Source organism: Petaurus breviceps, unplaced genomic scaffold (genome assembly GCF_028583685.1).
Source record: "Petaurus breviceps papuanus isolate PSGF00001 unplaced genomic scaffold, PetGlider_PUasm1.0 91133, whole genome shotgun sequence".
Taxonomy (NCBI): Eukaryota; Metazoa; Chordata; class Mammalia; order Diprotodontia; family Petauridae; genus Petaurus; species Petaurus breviceps.
Window position 1 is genome coordinate 39,245,370 of NW_027187419.1, and position 17,931 is coordinate 39,263,300.

The 17,931-nt window shown below is 41.2% G+C and overlaps 2 protein-coding genes across 4 annotated transcripts in view; one reads left to right on the forward strand and one right to left on the reverse strand.

Annotated features, from left to right (window-relative positions):
• RPUSD4 (RNA pseudouridine synthase D4) overlaps positions 1 to 3,404 on the reverse strand; it is a 39,172-nt gene extending 35,768 nt beyond the window's left edge. For 2 of the 3 annotated variants that reach the window (XM_069079850.1, XM_069079848.1), the window contains exon 1: positions 3,165 to 3,402. In XM_069079850.1, the coding sequence (XP_068935951.1) occupies positions 3,165 to 3,353 (189 nt within the window). In that variant the 5' untranslated portion in view covers positions 3,354 to 3,402. Of the gene's footprint in view, positions 1 to 3,164 lie in introns of all 3 variants that reach the window. The other variant, XM_069079849.1, reaches the window with a different exon arrangement.
• A 57-nt stretch (positions 3,405 to 3,461) lies between these two features.
• Positions 3,462 to 17,931, forward strand: part of FAM118B (family with sequence similarity 118 member B) — a 96,409-nt gene continuing 81,939 nt past the window's right edge. Inside the window, exon 1 of the mRNA XM_069079852.1 lies at positions 3,462 to 3,593. The gene's annotated coding sequence lies outside the window, so the exon portion shown is untranslated. The remainder of the gene's footprint in view (positions 3,594 to 17,931) is intronic.

Here is a 17,931-nt window from a genome sequence, read left to right on the forward strand (position 1 = left end):
TCTTTTAAGATTACCATTAATAATTCTGAAACTTTACGTTGAATGAGGTTAAAAGTCAAAACACAGAGGAAGTAAGAGGAAAGGAAGAAGAAGCACTTAAAACAGACAACTTTCTTAAGTTTAGCCTAGAAGAGGCTAGAAATAAGACTAGCAGCTAGCAGGGTCAGTCAGATTAAATGGGAGTTTTTTAAAGATTCAAGAAACTTGAGTGTGTTCTGCAGGCAGAGGAAGAGGAGCCCATTGGTTGGAAAAAATGGAAGATTAAAGAAAATGTGGGGATGACAGAGGGGGGACAATCTGCTGGAGAAAACAGGAGGGGATGGGATCAAGGGTACTTGTGGAGAGATTTGCCTCGACAAGTACAAAGGCAATCTCTACGTTGAGACAAAGGTGAAAGAGGAGGTAGTAGAAAATGTCAGAAATGGGGGCGGCCAGGTGGCTCAGGGAGTAAGAGCACCAGCTCCAGTGTTGGGATGACCTGGGGATCGAATCCCGGGCTCAGATACCTTGCACCACACCCAGAAATAACTGGCTGTGTAACCCTGAGCAAGTAACTTAACCCCAATTGCTTCAAAAAAAAAGAAAATGTCAGAAACGAAGAAGAGAAGAAAAGAGGAAGTTCTTGATGACTGGTCAATTGTTTTGGTGAAGTATAACCCTAAGAGGGTGGGGGAGGGATGCTTATGTTGTATTTAAAGAGGGATAAAAAGGTTTGTAACAGCCACTGCTGGTTAAGTGAAACAATGAATTGGTTAGGGAGGTTTAAAAGGATTGCCTCACTGTAGTGAAGAGACAGTTGAGATTATGAAATTTAAATTTGTAGTGGACCCAGGCACAATAGTTTTATGACTTTTCTCTAGCTCCATTTAGCAGCACACGAATAAGAACAAAGGAGATAGATGATGGCAATAACCTATGGTTGGGGTTTATCAAAGCAATATCGGCAACAGGATGGGTAGCTAACAGGCTACTGTCGGGAGATTTTGAAGAAGGGTCAACATCTTGAATAGTTCCCTTGTGGAGGATTTATGGGAAGAAATGGGATCACTAAATTGTATACAAGGATCCCTGTGGGTTACATATTGATTTAGAAAACCAGCTGGTATAAACTACATTTTAATCTGGTTCCTGCTTCCCTAGGGAGTGCTGTGGCCCACATGTCTGGCCCCTCTGATCTAGACTAACCCTCTCATTTTCCAGAGGAAAATGAGGTCAAAGAGATATATTAGTGTAAAAAGATAGTGATGGGATAACAGCTGAGTAGCTAACAGGCTAACGTCAAAAGACACAGAAGAAGGCTTAGAAGAAGAGTACTTACACAGGGATTACAAATCCTCTGAAGGATGGAAGTACACATGAAAGCTGTCTTTATCGAATGGAATACCCATTAAGCTAGTGAAAATACTGAAGATGTAAAATCTCACTCTAATGCCTTCCCTCTGATGAGATGCTGGCTCTGCTTGAATCTTTGAGGTACAGGCTCTGGGAACCCCCTTGAACTATGACTAAATCTTCCCATTAGATGAGGCATTTGCATGAGGCCACTAGCCTTTCATTGTGGCTCTGCCCTAAACCTTTGTTACTAGCTAGGCCCTAGTGGTCCATCTACTTCCCACCTATCAAAATATTTATACCCAAATCAAGTTACCAGACCTCATTAACTGCTCCTGAAGACCCTCCCCAAATTCCTCCCCTAGACAACTCCTAGATTCCTCCCACAACCTTTCTGTGTATTAAGACCCCATCTCATCTCCATGTAGATGCCATAGAATTCTAGCATAGACTTACTCTGGGTCAGATGATTCTGGCCCGCCTGCCCAATACAAGTGTCTCAGACACCAAAGCTCCTTAAGAGTTTACCCATTATGGCGAACTTTTAATAAACTTTGTTTTTCTTTGGCTTAGAGAAGACTTGAGTAGAATGATTTGGAAGGATGCGGTGTGTTGGTATTTTGGGGTCTAACCCTACACCCCATCATTTTATGGTGACCCTCTTCACCTCTATTAATTATTGTTTCCTATTTATCCTGTTCCCTCTTCCATTAGATTGTAAGCTCACATAATAGGCACTTAATAAATGTTTACTGGTTGAATGAAAACACGTTGATGGAACAGAGGCATCCTACTGCTGGTAGGGTTATGACTTAGCTCGACAGTTTTGGAAAACAATTTGGAATTACACAAGAAAATTACTAAACTGTGCATACCCTTTGATCCAGAAATGCCACTACTGGTAGCATAGCCCCAAAAGGTAAACGACAATAAGAAAAGAACCATATGTTGAAAATGTTCATAGCAACACCAAGTGAAGAAAAAGCTGGAAGCAAAATCTGAGTTCAAAAATTGTCAAATGAGTGATGTGATTGACAGGACCCACCTCAACAGCATATGCAACCGACCAAACCAAGGTAAATAAAATCATGACCGAGAGGCAACGTTAGCTCCATACTATCCAAGTTAGTCCCTGTTAACAAAAGGTGATCAAACCCTTTTCTTGGATAGGTTTTACCGAAGAATTTGTTTGGGTGTTTGGGAATTATGTCGTGTCAAAACAAAATGTATAAATACACTTCCTCCTTTCTGGTCCAAATGTTATCAATAGTATGTTTTTAAAACTGAAACATAGTTTGGATATTACGGTTTCATTTTTCATTTTCATTTTAAATGAAATTTGATTTCGTTAAAATTTTTCACTTTAAACATTTGTTTCTTGTAACGTCTGCATGTGTGGTTTGGGAGTAGTGACTTAGGATTTCACCAAGGGAGAGAGCTCAGTAACTCAATATTTAAGAGTTGCCTAGAGTACCAAGAAATGACGCGAACAGCGCACGGTAACACAGCCAGCGTGTGATCACGTCCGGCCTCCAACCCAGGTCTTCCTGAATCCAAGACTGGAGTTCTTTATAGCCCACGACAGGGCCTCCGGGTAGATTATAATTAGATTGCTTTTAAAAATTAAAAGAAACGGAGAAGGGACCGCCAGGTGCCAAAGCACCAGAGCCAGGCGAAGCATCGACTGAGCCCAACCTGCTGAGAACCCGCAGTTGTTCCACAGCAGCCCAATCCTGGATCCCGGAACCCTTGGAGTCACCGCCCCCCACCTCCCCCGGTCCCCGCCAGGTGCGCGCATTGCCTCCTGGGAGTAGTAGTCTTGGCGTCCTCACCTCCCTCTCCTTCGCTTTTTGTTCTTGCTTCTGGGCTCGCAGCTTCTCTGCTAGCTGCTGAGCACTTGTAGGCCGAGCCGCGGCGGTAGCGGAGCACAAGCACTTGGCAGTGAGGAAGAAGTGCCGCCCCCAAATGCGGCCGGTATCCCAGGCCGAGAGAGTCTGCACTCTCCTCACGGACGCCGCCATTTTGCTCTTCCGGGGGGAGGGACGAAGGCTACTATAGGCGATGTGGGGGATGGTGCGGAGATGTTAAGGGGAGGCCCCAGACGGTCACGTGGTAAAGAATGAGGAGGGTGGGTGGGTGGAGCCGGCCGGGTGGCCGGTCTGTCACGTGGGGCCGCCCGGAGCTCAGTGCGGCTGCGCGGGCCGGTAGCAGCAGCTGGAGAACGGCGGCGGCAGGCTGACTGGCTGACTGAGGCTACTTGGGTGAGTCGGTTTTGGGGACTGGCAGGGGAAGTGCGTTAGAGGCCGCCTCAAAATCGCTTGTCCTCCGCGGCTCGGGGTCCGCATGCTCTGAGGCTGCTTTCTCGGCACTACTCGTTGAGGACAGCCCCCCTTAAAAACAGCTCCCCATCCCCGCTCCCTCCCTGGCGACCCTCGCCAACGTTCCTCTGGGACCCCTCCTCACGGCGAGGGCGCCAGCCCGCGGACCCCAGGGGAACCGCAGCCTCGCCGTGCAGATCCTCCCACCCCCGGACGCTCGGGGATACCCTCGGGAGCCCTTCCCTGGGCTCCCAAACTTCCCGCCCCTTTGTCTGTAGCTGGGACTGTCCGGGGGATGTCCCCAGTTCTTCCTCTCCAGGATACCTGAGGGCCCCTTCCGCCCTGTCCGGGGTTCCAGCCCTGCCTCTCCTAAGACCTCATTTCGTGGATTTTTCTGCTTCTCCACCCCACAGTCAAAAAGAAAAACGCACATCAGCTGGTTCTCTGCTCTGTGTGAAGCAAATTCTCGCCCCCCTCCTCATGAAATTATGATATTCCTGATAGTCACACACAGGCTTCCCACTTCCCCACTTCCCCAAATAAACATGATTCCCCAACTGTGGTTCTAGGTAGGCATAGGTCATAGGATGGAGAAATGGCAGGGATCTTGCAAGGATCTTAAAATATCAGATAGTGAAAAAATGTTATCAACTCCCAGGCCTTTTACACCTAAGGCGTCTGGCTGGAAGATAGGAAATCCTGCACAGGGTAGAGAAGTTAAACCAGTTTATCATGTTAAGTCATGACCTTCAGAATATAACTGAAAAAAATTAAAAGCTTCATTTAATAGTTTATAACCATATTTCCCAGTTCATGCCAGAATTGAAGAGATCTCCTTGGTGTGTCACAAATACCTGGTCCAATCCAACAAATATTTAATTAGCTCCTACTATATACCAGATAATGCACTAAAAGCTAGAGTAGGCTTGTACAACTTGTAGCCTGCCAAAGGATTTCAGGTGGCCTGTGAAAAATGTAGAGGAAGCCATTCTTTGTGTGTAGAAGAAATCTTTTGGCATGCCACAAGCAGCCCACGGATGAGATAAAGATAAAATAATATTTGATCTTAAAATCAATAGGGAGCCACTGGAATTTTGAGTAGGGGAGTTTAGAAAAATTATTTTGGCAGCTGGGTGGAAGATGGATTGGAGAAGGACAATATTGAGTCAGGGAGAACAAAAGACTACTGCTATCTGCAGTCCAGGCAAAAGTGATGAGAACCTGAAATTGGATGGTTATGTGAATAGAGAAAAGGAGACTGATATAAAAAATGTTGTTTATGTAAAAAGCCAAGATATGACAACCGAGGGCGGAGTCAAGATGTTGGAGTAGAAACAGGACTTCTTCAGGGCCCTGGCTTCCTCCTCCCCCAATTCATGTAAAAGGGGACTCTGAATAAACTTTGGAGCTACAGAACCCACAAAGTGACACAGAGAAGCTAACCTCCCGCTGAAGACAGCCTGGGAGGCCAGTGCAGTACTCTAGGAGCTGACCCCAGCCCTGGGCAAGCCCGAAGTTTTAGCCTCAGGGCGGCCTGACCAGCCACCTGCTAGAGGGATATCAGATCACCAGCAGCTGTGGTGGTTTCCAGAATTGGCCCATAGATGCCAAGGACAAAGTAAGAGGACAATGCAGTGTGAATTTTGGGATCCAGTAGTTTGGAAGTATGGTCCAGCCTTTATCCCCTGGAGGGAGAAGCTGCTGAGGTGCACGGCCCAGCAGCTTCAGCTCCTGGCCTGCACAGTGTAGGGGGACCAAGCAACCAGTCTGAGGGGTAATCGCTGTTGCTTTAACCTGCTTGGAGCTGGATTTCCGTCTAGGTTCCTGGGATGTTCGAGCAGCTTGCCAGAGTGGGTGGATGCTTCAGAGAGGGCACCCAACTAATACCTTCAGCAGCTGAGAAAACCCCAGCTTTTGGGATAAAGCTCCCCTGTCTGGTAGCAGAGTCCTACTGTGGAAAAAAGCCCAAAAGTCAAGTAATTGAGTGGCAACATGAGCAGGCAAAGGAAGCAAACTAAGCAGAGCAATCCAACTTTACATTCCTATTTTGGGGACAGAAAGGATCAAAGCATGGAAGAGGAGGAAGACAGAACTCCTGCACCAAAAGCCTCCAAGGAAAACCACGAGCTGGTTACAGGCCATAGAGGGGGATTTTGAAAATCAAATAAGAGAAGTGGAGGAAAAATTGGGAAGAGAAATGAGAACGATGCAAGAAGATTATGAAATGAGAGTCAACAATCTGACTGAAGAAAATAACACCTTAAAAAACAGACTAACTCAAATGGCAAAAGAGGCTCAAAAAGGCAATGAGGAGAAGAATGCCTTAAAAAGCCAAATTTACCAGATGGAAAATGACTCAAAAGCTCACTGAAGAGAATCATTCCTTCAGAATTAGATTGGAGCAAATGGAAACTAGTGACTTTATGAGAAATCAAGATACTATTAAACAGATTCAAACAAATGGAAAAATAGAAGGCAATGTGAAATATCTCATTGGGAAAACCACTGACCTGGAAAATAGATCCAGGAGAGATCATTTAAAAATTATTGGAATACCTGAAAGCCATGATCAAAAAAAGAACCTAGAAATCATCCTTCAAGAAATTCTCAAGGAAAATTGCCCTGATGTTTGAGAACCAGAGGGCAAAATAGAGGTTGAAAGAATCCACCAATCACTTCCTGAAAAGATCCCAAAAAGAAAACTCCTTGGAATATTATAGCCAGGTTCTGGAATTCCCAGATCAAGGAAAAAATATTTCAAGCAGCCAGGAAGAAACAACTTCAGTATAGTGGAAACCCAATCAGGATAACACAGGATCTGGCAGCTTCTACACTGAGGGATCTTAGGGCCTGGAATATGATATTCTAGAGGTCAAAGGAGCTGGGAATAAAACCAAGAATCACCTACCCAGCAAAACTGAGTATCATGTTTCAGGGGAAAATATGGTCATTCGGTGGAATAGAGGACTTTCAAGCATTCTTGATGAAAAAACCAGAGTTGAATAGAAAATTTGACATTTAGATACAAAAAGCATGAGAAGGTAAACAGGGAAAAGAAATCATAAGGAACTTATCAAAGTTGAACAATTTACATCCCTACGTGGAAAAACAATAATTGTAACTTATGAAACTTTCTCAGTATGAGAATAGTTGAAGGGAATAGAAATGTATGTGTGTATATATATATGTCTATAGGAGGGTATATGGGCGTATGAATACATATGTGAATGTGTGTGTATGTGTGTACAGGTATACATAGATAGAGGGCATAGGACGAATTTAATAGAAAGGGATGATACTTAAAAGGTGAAATTAACAGGTGAGAGAGGAATGTAATGAGAGGAGATGGGGAGAGACAGAATGGGGTAAACTCTCATATAGAAGAGGCAAGGGAAAATGGTTACAATGGAGGGGAAGAATAGGAAGGTAAAAGGGAATGGGTCAACCTTATTCTCATTGAATTTGGCTTAGGGAGGGAATGACATACACACTAAATAGGGTATCTCACCCTATAGGGGAGAAGGGGATGAGAGGGTGGATGATGGAAGGGAGGGCAGGCTGGAGGGGAGGGAGGTTAGAAGCACCCACTTTTGAAAAGGGACAGGATCAAAGTAGAGAATAGAACAAGTGGGAGGTGGGATAGGAGGGAGGGAAATATAGTCAGTCTTTGACAATATATCCACTATGGAAATGTTTTGCATAGCTACACATGTACAACCTATATTGAATTGCTTATCTTCCCAGTAAGTGAGGAAGGGAATGAATCTGGTATTCAAAGTTTTAAAATAAAATGTTTAAATATATATGTATATATACTATTATTAATATTACATGTAACTGGGAAATAAGATATACAGGCACTAGGGCATAGAGATCCACTGTGCCCTACTGGAAAGTGGGAGGAGGTATGGGAGAAGATAAGGGAGAGAGCAGATTGGAGGAGGGGATATCCAATGGGATTGCAATTTTGGAGTGGTGGGTAGGAGAAAAACAGGGAGAAAATTTGTTTCTTGTGGAAATGAATGATGTAAACTAGAAGTGAATAAATCATTTGAAAAAAAAGAAAGATATGACAACTGATTGGATATATATGGGTGAGTAAAAATGAGGAATTTGAGCAGCTAGGTAGTGCAGGGAATAGAGAGCCAGCCCTGGAGTTGTGACCTCAGATCGTTGATACTAGCTGTGTGACCCTGGGCAAGCGACTTAACCCTGATTACTTTGCCTTCCCTTTTCCCCCCAAAAATCGAGGCATTGTAAACATGGGTAACTAGGAAGGATGGTCGAGCCCCTTGAAAGAAATAAACTTGGAAGAGGGCTGGTGATCTAAAAATTTAGGTCACAGTCTGCATGCTGGCTTCTCCTGTGAAGCTCACTTTGTTCCACCCAAAAAAGAAAAGTGGGGAAGGGGAGGTTCCTACTCAGAGTCACTGTCCTGAGTGTAGAATCTGCCCTCCTAAGGTGATCTGGAGAATGGTGAACATTTTATTCTTCTCAGTAGCATCTGTGCAGTGTCTGTTTTGCTTATCTAGGTAGTGGTTAGGTTAAAACTGCCCTGAAGGGACTATCCCTGGCTCACAAGAGGGGAGACAGAAACTGTTAGGGGATAGAGTAGGTAGGTTGAGTTATATGGGAAACAGGCCCCACGTTTGGCCATCATGGGTAGAGCAAGATGCTACCCATCTTCCCACCCTGTGGGCAGGAAGGATAACACCTTTTGGGGTGAAGTTATGGCCTCTATTTTGGGTAGCCACTTTTCTAAGGGGGAGGTGAAGAGTGTATTCTTTGCTTAAGGGACTGCATTGACATGGAGATCTGGAGGGAGAGAGAGTCAGTCAAGTTCAGGAAACAGTAACAAGTAGGCCAATTTGGCTGGAACATGCCATGTGTGAGGTGGGGTAAAGGTAGGCTGGAATTAAGACTGAAGGATTTTAAATGCCAAGCTAAGAGTTTGTATTTTATTCTAGAGACAATAGGAAGCCCCTGAAGATTCTTCAGTTGAGGGGAGAGTATTTTGGCATTGTGTGGAGAATTTGAGAAGGGAGAGAATGGAATCTGGAAAAGTTCAGTTAGAGTTAGGAGGTTGTTGTATATTAGTCCATGTAGGAAGTGATGAAGGGTGATTTAAAGCATTTATGCTTATGTAAATAAATGTTGAAGGTTAGATTTGCTTGGATACACAAGGAAAGAGGTCTGTGCCCTCTTACCTTCTGTTAGTTCCAAATATAAAAGACCTTTATTATCCCTTGAAAACTGGGCCTACAGTATTTTTCTTTAGCAAGACTTTAAAAAAGCAGCTTCAAGAGATAATATTTTTGACACTTATTTTCCTCCACCCTTAGCAAACTTATTAACTCATTAGAGAATCTTAGATGGTTTAACTAGTTGCACAGGATATGGAGTTCTAGGAAAAGAGGAGTTCAGCTAAAGTACACCCTATATAAAACAGCACAGCTATCTCTGAAACTAATCACATGTTTGTAAAACTTGAAACCTTTCCTCTATATACAATATTTGTTCAATTAAACCCTGCCCAAGTAGTCTTCAAATTACAAGGAAATTGGGAAACTGTGATATGGTGGAAAAATCACTGGGCCCAACCAGGGGAATCCCAGCTTTGATGTTTGCTACCTCTTTGACATAGGGCAGATCATTTAACCTTTATAGGCCTTGGTTTCCTCCTCTGTTAAATTGAAGAGATTGGAATAGATGGTGTCTGAAGTTCTTTCTAAGCTTTGCTCTTTCATTCTATGATCTGTATATTTTTAGGTATAATTATGAGCAGAGACAGACCTGAAATTTCCATGGGGTTTAGGGAAGCAGTGAATGTGGAAGCATCCTCTACTGAGGCAGATCTGCAACTTCCAGTCTTGAGAGGGTCCTTAGTGTGTGTGTAGCTAAGTGACTTGCCCAAGGTCATACAGCTAGTAAGAGAACATCAGAGTCTGGGCTTGAATCAAGATCCCTGTCCCCCTCCCCCTAATCTTAGGCTGTCCTCTGTCTGCTACCCAACCCTGCCTTTCATTTTGCAATTACAATAATGTAAATGGGTACTTACTGAAATAGTTACTTTTGTTTGCTTATGTAACCTTATGCTTTTTTGGTTAATATTTTTAATTTGGGGGTTATTTAAACTCATCACCCTCTTCTTTCTTTTTCCTCCTTAATCTTTAGAGCAACAGTTCCTAACTTGGGATCCTCGGACTTATAAAAATATTTTTATAACTGTGATTTTGTAATTAATAATTATTATAATTTTGATAATTAATATAGTTGGTTTCCTTTGTTAAGCATCTAGGTGCAATTGATAGATTGATTAGACTTGGAGTCAGAAAGACCTGAGTTCAAATCCTGCCTCAGACAATTACTGTGTGGCCCTAGGAAAGTAATTTAATCTGTTTCGGTTTCCTCATCCGTAAAATAAAGATAGTAATAACACATTGTTGTGAGGACCAAATGAGATAATGTACTTAAAGTATAAGATCATTATGTAAATGCTAGATTTTTTTGAAGCTTCTACATGCAGTAGATAGAGCATTGAAAATCTGGAATCAGGATCCAAGTTCAAATCCTGTTTCAAACATATACTAGTTGGGTGACCCTGGGCAAATCGTTTAACCCTTCTTAGCCTCAGATACCTCATCTGTAAAATGGGGGTAATAACAGCACCTGCCTCACAGGGTTGTTGTGAGGATAATATATGTAAAATACTTTGTGATCCTTTAAGTGCTACATCAATACAAGCCATCTTCATTATTAATTATTTCATGTATTGAAAAACCTTATTCTGGGAAGGTAGTTATACATAGGCTTCATCAGACTTACAAAAGGATTCATGACATAAAAGGTTAAGAACACCTGCTTTAGAGAATGGGTCTGAGTTTTTTCTCTTAAGTAGTTAGGGAGACACAATCATTGATTGAATCATAAAGTTGGACCTCAAAGGTTTCCGAGTATTGGGAGTATTCAAAGGGAGTTGTATTGCAGGATACTACCTGTGCCAGTTTTATGATTCTATAACTCTGAAATGTTCTGCCTGGGTTATTCTGAAGATGAACCACCTCTTCAATAACAGTATACAGTCATCTATGGACTATGTAACAAAATGAAGAGGGTGGAAAACACTGAGCTTAACCCTATGTCATCATTATAAAGGGATTTTTCTGTGTGGTATCTTTAATCCTTTTACTTTTCTTCAGTTTTTGAGCAAAGAATAGGTCAGTTTTAATTCACTAGACTTTTTTAAATGTAGATTTCTCTTCCAGAATATTTCTATTCTTTCATCTCCCTGTGCCTCACTTTTTTTTATACCTATTCTGTGTCCTTCCTCATCATCTAGTAATTCTGTCACTAATGCTCTGGCCTGACTTTCCTACATCTATTGGACAAAGTTAATCAGTTAAACTATAAATTTTCTTCTGCCTCTGAATGCTTTATGTTGTCTTTTCACTACTCATTCCTTGCCAAACGCCAACCCTGGGTCACTTCTACCATCCACTTTTTCTACTCCTACTCAGGTGCTGCCAAATACCCCTGAAGGAAATCACAAAACTGGGCCGGCTATAACAATGACAAGAAAAAGAAATTATAGGCATAAAGATGGGTAAAAAATGAAATAAAACCCTAGTTTCTTGATGACAGGTAAAAGATGAGATAAAACTCTGTTTCCTGATGATGTGATGAAATATTTAGAAAATCAGGAAACTAATTGACACAATAGCTTCAGCAGAGTTTCAGGTTACAAAATAAACCCACAGAAATCAACAGCATTTCTGCATAATAATGAGTCCTGGAGGCAAAAATAGAAGTGGAAATCTCATTCAAAATAACTACAGAGGCATAATGTATTTGGGAGTCAGTCTACCAAAGTACACTTAATATTTGTATGGATTTGGTTACAAAATGCTACCTAAATTTTTAAAACTAATTTAGCTGGAGAGATGTTATTGTTATTTGTCCTTTGTTTTTGAAGAGGACCATGATATTAGGGAGGTGATGCTAATGACTTGCAAGTGAATTGGATTTAAGTGAAGGAGAGCTATGCAAAGGCACCAGCCTTACTTTCTCCTCCAGAGCCAACTGGTCCCAGTGGCAAGATATAAATCAGGATAACTGGAGATGGACCTGGATGGAAACCCTGGCCTTTTTAAGCCAAGGTCTTTGACAGGTCTCAGTTTGACTAAGGCAATGCCCATTCAGTGATTATGGCTAGGTAAGAAATGAGGCAAAGAATGGCCTCTTTACCTAGTTTAAAAAAAAAAATCACTCTGAGAGGGGAATACCCTCAGGGTTTCTGGCCAAAATAGAAACAATTTCTATTTACATTCACTCTGAGCCAATCTGGGCTCAAACTATGACCAAGTAGGGCCTGACCTGGGACCAATTAACCAAACTGGCTAATCTGTGAGGGCCAGAGTGATTTGTGTTTAAGGTGTGATCCTAAAGAAAAAAAGGTTTCAGCAATCAAAATTTACATTCCTTTGGGCTGAGTACCCATAGGTAAGGGTATGATATCCCATGTGGATTGAAGGGAAGAAGAAAGGAAGGAAAGCTCTGTTGCCCAACTGGCCAGTTCCAATTGGGTCCCCAGTGGGGCAGCTCCTATTTCTACTCACAGAAGTTGATGTTTGTCCTTTGTTTTTGAAAAGGACCATGACATCAGGGAGGTCATACCATTTGTGGGGTACAGGCTCTGGGAAACCCCTTGAACTCTGATTGAATCTTCCTTGATGAGCCATTTGCCTGAGGCCTTAAGCCACTCCTTATGGCTAGGCCCAAATCTTTGTTATTTTTAACCTAGCCTAGCAGTCCATTGTCCAGTTACTTCCCACCCTTGATCCTATCAATATCTATACCCAAATCTGTTACCCTTGAACTAGCCTAGCCCTCCATTGTCTGTCATCTCCTGGTAGCCTTTCCCTATTTCTCATCCTTAATCTCATTACTGGAGTCTGATCTCCATCCCCTCAAAATCCTCCCACAGTCTTTCTGTAAATAAGATCCATCTTGCCTCCATAAAGGGGCTGAGAATTCAATCAAACGCAGACTCATTCTGTGTCAGATTATTTTGGCCTTGCTTGTATTGGACAAATGTCACAGATAACTTAGGCTCCTTAAGAGTCTACCCATTATGGCAAATCTTTAATAAACTTTGTTTTACTTTGGCTGAGAGAAGACTTGAGTCGAATTCATTTGTCAGGACCCAGCGTGTTGATATTTTGGGATCTTGAGCACCCCTAAATCCTAAACCTCAACATGGTTCCCCAAACCTCAACACCATGACATGTAAGTGAATTGAATTTAAGTGAAGAAGGGCTGTGCCAAATTATCAGCTTCACTTTTCCAGCCATCTGGTCCAGTGGTGAGATATAGATTAGGATGACTGGAAATGGCTCTGGATACAGTGGGAGACCCTGGCCTTTTTAAGCTTTTTTAACCTTTTACAGGTCTCAGTTTGACTGAGGCAATGCCCATTCAGTGATTAAGGCTGGGTAAGAAATGAGATAGAGAATGAATGGCCTCTTTCTGGGAGGGGAACACCCTCTCAGGATTTCTGGCTAAAACAGAAACAACTGCTATGCCTAGGTGGTCCCAATATAATTAATATAATTAAAATGACAATTCCACCAAAGTTAACTTACAGACTTAATCTTATACTAATTAAAAATTATCTGATTCAAACTAGCACTTTCTGTTGTATGACAGTCTTCTTATTCTCTCCTAATTGGCTTATCCTGTCCCACACAGCAGCTGTTCCAAACCTTTTCTTCAGAACTCCCATACCACCCCCTTCCTCTTTGCAGAGAACTAACCTTGACTCCTAACTTACTGAGAAAATATAGAATACCTCTTATGAGTTCCCTTTTCTTTCCCATTCCCTAATTTAATTGACTCTTATCTTGATTCCTCTATATGGTTCTATAGTCTCTGATGGAGTCTAGTCCTTCTACTTCTGTCTTTCATCTCCCACCTCTTCCATCTTTTTCAGGAGCTTGCTCTTTCAATCAGCCTCTCATTCCTCTCATCTCTCTTTCATATTCCTGGCTTCCTACAAACATACTCAGGAGTCCCAGATCCTTACAAAAAAACCCTAAAACTTCACTTGAATGGAATGAGTAATAAAATTGTGGTATGTGAATGTAACAAAATATTATTGTGCCATGAGAAACAGTGGATATGAGGAATTCAGAGAATGTGGGAGTACTTCTAAACTGATGTAAAGTAAACAGAACCAGGAAAATGATATACAGTGACTATAACAGCAACATAAATGGAAAGAACAGTATGATGATCTCAATTGAAATAACACAGGGTAAATTGTAAAGACCAAACTTGGCCCCTGAGAAGAGATGAGAAAATATACCTTCGTCCTGCCATTAAGATAGACTGTGGAGTACTGCGTATGCTGCCAAACACAGTACGTGTCAGTTGGTTTTGTTCGGCTGTTTTGTTGTTGTTGCTTTTTTTGTTTTAAGGAAGACTCCCAGGCTAGCTAGGAAGGAGAGAGAAAAAGAAATATATTGGAAGATGCTATAAAAACAATAGGCATCAATAACATTTTTATGAAGGAGAAAAAATCCTTCATTTGAACCTTTATGCAAGCTGTTCATGTCACATCTTTTTTTTTTTTTTCACTTCTGGTGTCCTGGAAGGAGTTCTCTGTACTCTAGAAGAGGCTACTTCTAGGAGGCAGCTAGATGGTACAGTGGATAGAGTGCTGGACCTGGAATCAGTAAGGCCTGAAGTCAAATTCTGCCTCAGATGCTTGCTACATATGTGAACTGAGTGAGTCACTTGACCACACTCAGCTTCAGTTTCCTCATATATAAAATGGGGATGATAATAATAGTACTACCTGCTTCACAGGCTTGTTGTGAGGATCGAATGACACATACATACATACATATATATTTGCTTTTTTGGAGGGGGGAAGGTAGGGCAATTGGGGTTAAGTGACTTGCCCAAGGTCACAGGCTAGTTGTGTGTGTGTGTGTGTGTGTGTGTGTGTGTGTGTGTGTGTGTGTGTGAAGTGTCTGAGGTGGGATTTGAACTCATTTTACCCTCACGACAACCCCATTATTGTCTCCACTTTACAGATGAAGAAACTGAAGTTCAGTGAGGTTAAGTGACTTCCCAGGGATTTTCTGGCCATTTATATTTTGATATTATACTGATTTTTGCTAATAGTCTCTTAGTTATATATGGTGGCCATATGAACTCAAATTGAACTTTTCTGACTCCAGGGCCAGTGCTTTATTCACTGCGCTCCCTAGCTTCCCCTCAAATGAGGTAATATTTATGAAGCTCTTTGTAAGCCTTAAAGTATTATATAAATGCTAGCTGCTGTTATCGTCATCATTATTGTCTCCTCTTACTTACATCTTTCTAATTTAACAATCCCTTGCAATCTGGTTTCTGACTTTGTTTCTAACTTTGAAACCTCTCTCCAAAACCGATTTCTAAATTAATAAGTGTGATGGCCCTTACTCAGTTTTCATCCTTCTTGACCTCTCTGCAGTTTTTTACATCATTGGCCACCATTTCTTCCTATTTAATCTTTCCTCCCTTGACTTTTATGGTACTTTCTTGGAGTGGCTGGGTTTTTTCCCAGCCTCTCTGGTTATTTCTCCTTTGTCTCTTGTTGGATTATTAATCATCTCCTGCTCCCTACCCATAGCGGTACTCCAGTGCTCTATTTTGGGCCCTGTTCACTTTGCTCTCGATACCTTCTCTCTGGTCTCTTTAGCTCCTGTGGATTATCATCTCTATGTAGGTGATCCCACAATCTATATATACACAACACTAATCTGTATCTCTAATACCAGTCCTGGATGCCCCATCAGTTCTATAGACTCAGCATATCCAAAGTAGACATCATCCCCTTTTCCCCTAAACTTGTCCCTCTTCCAAACTTATTGCTATTGAAGACACCACCAATTTTCCAATCACTGTAATTTTAGTATTAGCCTTGTTTTTTCTTTCAACACCAGCATTCATTAAGTTGTCAAGACTTGTGAAATCCATTTATGATATTAATGATGTTAATCTCTCCCCTTCTTCATTCATACAACCCACTACCTTAAGCCGTGTCCTTATCATCCCTTGAATGAAATAATACTAATAACAGTAATAATTATAATTAGCAGCTAAGATTTATATAGCACTTCTAAAAGTTGCCAAGAACTTTATGAATATCTTATTTTACCCTCACAGCAACCCCATTATTGTCTCCACTTTACAGATGAAGAAACTGAGACTCAACAAGGTTAAGTGACTTCCCAGGGATTTTCTGGCCATTTATATTTTGATATCATACTGATTTTTGCTAATAGTCTCTCAGCTATATGTGGTGGCCATTTATTCCCACCGTGTTTCTCTTCATTGCCCTTTGAGTATAGAATTTAGGGTTCTTTAGAGATTATCAAATTTCATCATTCATAGCTATATGGAATTACCAGAAGAATACTGGTGTTTAAATACAGCTTTTTATTTCAGTGAGAAGGTTGGAGCTATTGAAATTACTGTAATTTCCCAAATGCAGTCCAGCCTACTATCTTTCTCTTCTCTTATTCTGTTACAAGCCCAGGTCACCATTTATCTACAGCCTCTGTACAAAATATATGTATTGATGAGCCATCTCTATCAAGAAGCAACATAGCACAATAGAGCTAGACTTTCAGTCAAATCTTGACTTTGAGTCTACTTCGTGTATTTCTTAGCTATGTTTCCAAGGACAGGTCACTTAATTAATTTCCTAGTCTTTTTCCTTGTCTTGTTTTACAGGGTTGGCTTTTGGGGGGGTGTCTGTTTTTTTGGAGGGGTAAAGGCAGGGCAATTGGGGTTAACTGATTTGCTCAAGGTCACATGGGTAGTAACTGTTTAGTGGTTAACTGATTTGCTCAAGGTCACGTGGCTAGTAACTGTTAAGTGTCTGAGGTCAGATCCAAACTCAGGTCCTCCTGACTCCAGGGCCGATGCTCTATTCACTGTGCCATCTAGACACCCCTGAGCAGGTAGGTTTTTGCAAATGAAGATTCTATGGTAGACTATATCTTTACACTGTCCATTTAAGAGGCACAAAGAACATAAAATTTGCATTGTGGTTATTTTTTTTTGCTGGCTATGAAAAAAATATTTGGTTTGGCAGAGCAAAATAAAGCCGTAAGGGCTTTCTGTCAAGGTCTTTTGCAAGCTTAAGACAAAATCATAAAAGATTATTTAATAGATATAATAACAGAGAACTTTGTCCCATGACTCAAATCCACCCTCAGACACTTAACACTTATTAGCCTTGTGACCTTGGGCAAGTCACTTAACTCCAATTGCCCTGCCTTCCCTTTCCTTCAAAAAGCAAAAAAAAACCTACTTAGTCCCTTGTCATGTTTTAATCAGGATTACCCTCTGTATGTTAGTTATTCTTGTGAATAATTGGCAGCTGCAAAGAGCAATGGCTAGAGAACTGGACCTGGAACCAGGAAAACCTATGTTTAGATCTAGCCTCAGATACTGGTATTCATGAGCAAGTCATTTAACCACTGCCTGCCTCAGTCCTCCTCTGTAAAATGGGGATAATTAATAGCATCTATCTCCCAGGGTTGTTGTAAGGATAAAATTAATATCTATAAAGTGCTTAGCACTGTGCCTGGCACATAGTAAACACTATATAAATCTTAGCTATTATCATCATGATCATGAAGAATTCATATAAATGAGAAAGACATACGGATCCTTCAATTACCATTTTACACCCTGGTTCTAGTATATCAGGGCAATTTTCCTTGATACACTGGAAAGATGCTGTCCAGGCTCTTTTTAATTTTTTTTTTTATCATGGCTTTCAGGTAGTCTAATAATTCTTAAATTATCTCCTGGATCTGTTTTCCAGGTCAGTTGTTTTTCCAGTGAGGTATTTTACATTTTCATTCTTTTGATTTTGTTTGACTAATTCTTGATGTCTCATAGATTCATTAGCTTCCTTTTATCTGATTCTAATTTTTAAGAAATTATTTTCTTCAGTTAGCTTTTGTATCTCCTTTTCCATTTAGCCAATTCTACTTTTTAAGCAATTGTTTTCTTTTCTTCCCTAAATTTTAAATTTATTTTTAGTTTTCAACATTCATTTCCACAAGATTTTGAGTTACAATTTTTTCTCTCCCCATCTTTCCCCTATCCCCACTCCAAAAACAGCAAATCTACTGAATACACCTTCTCCCAATCTGTTCTCTCTTATATCCTCCCCCTTCAAGATGGGCAGTAGCACAAGATGGGTTTTCATACCCCA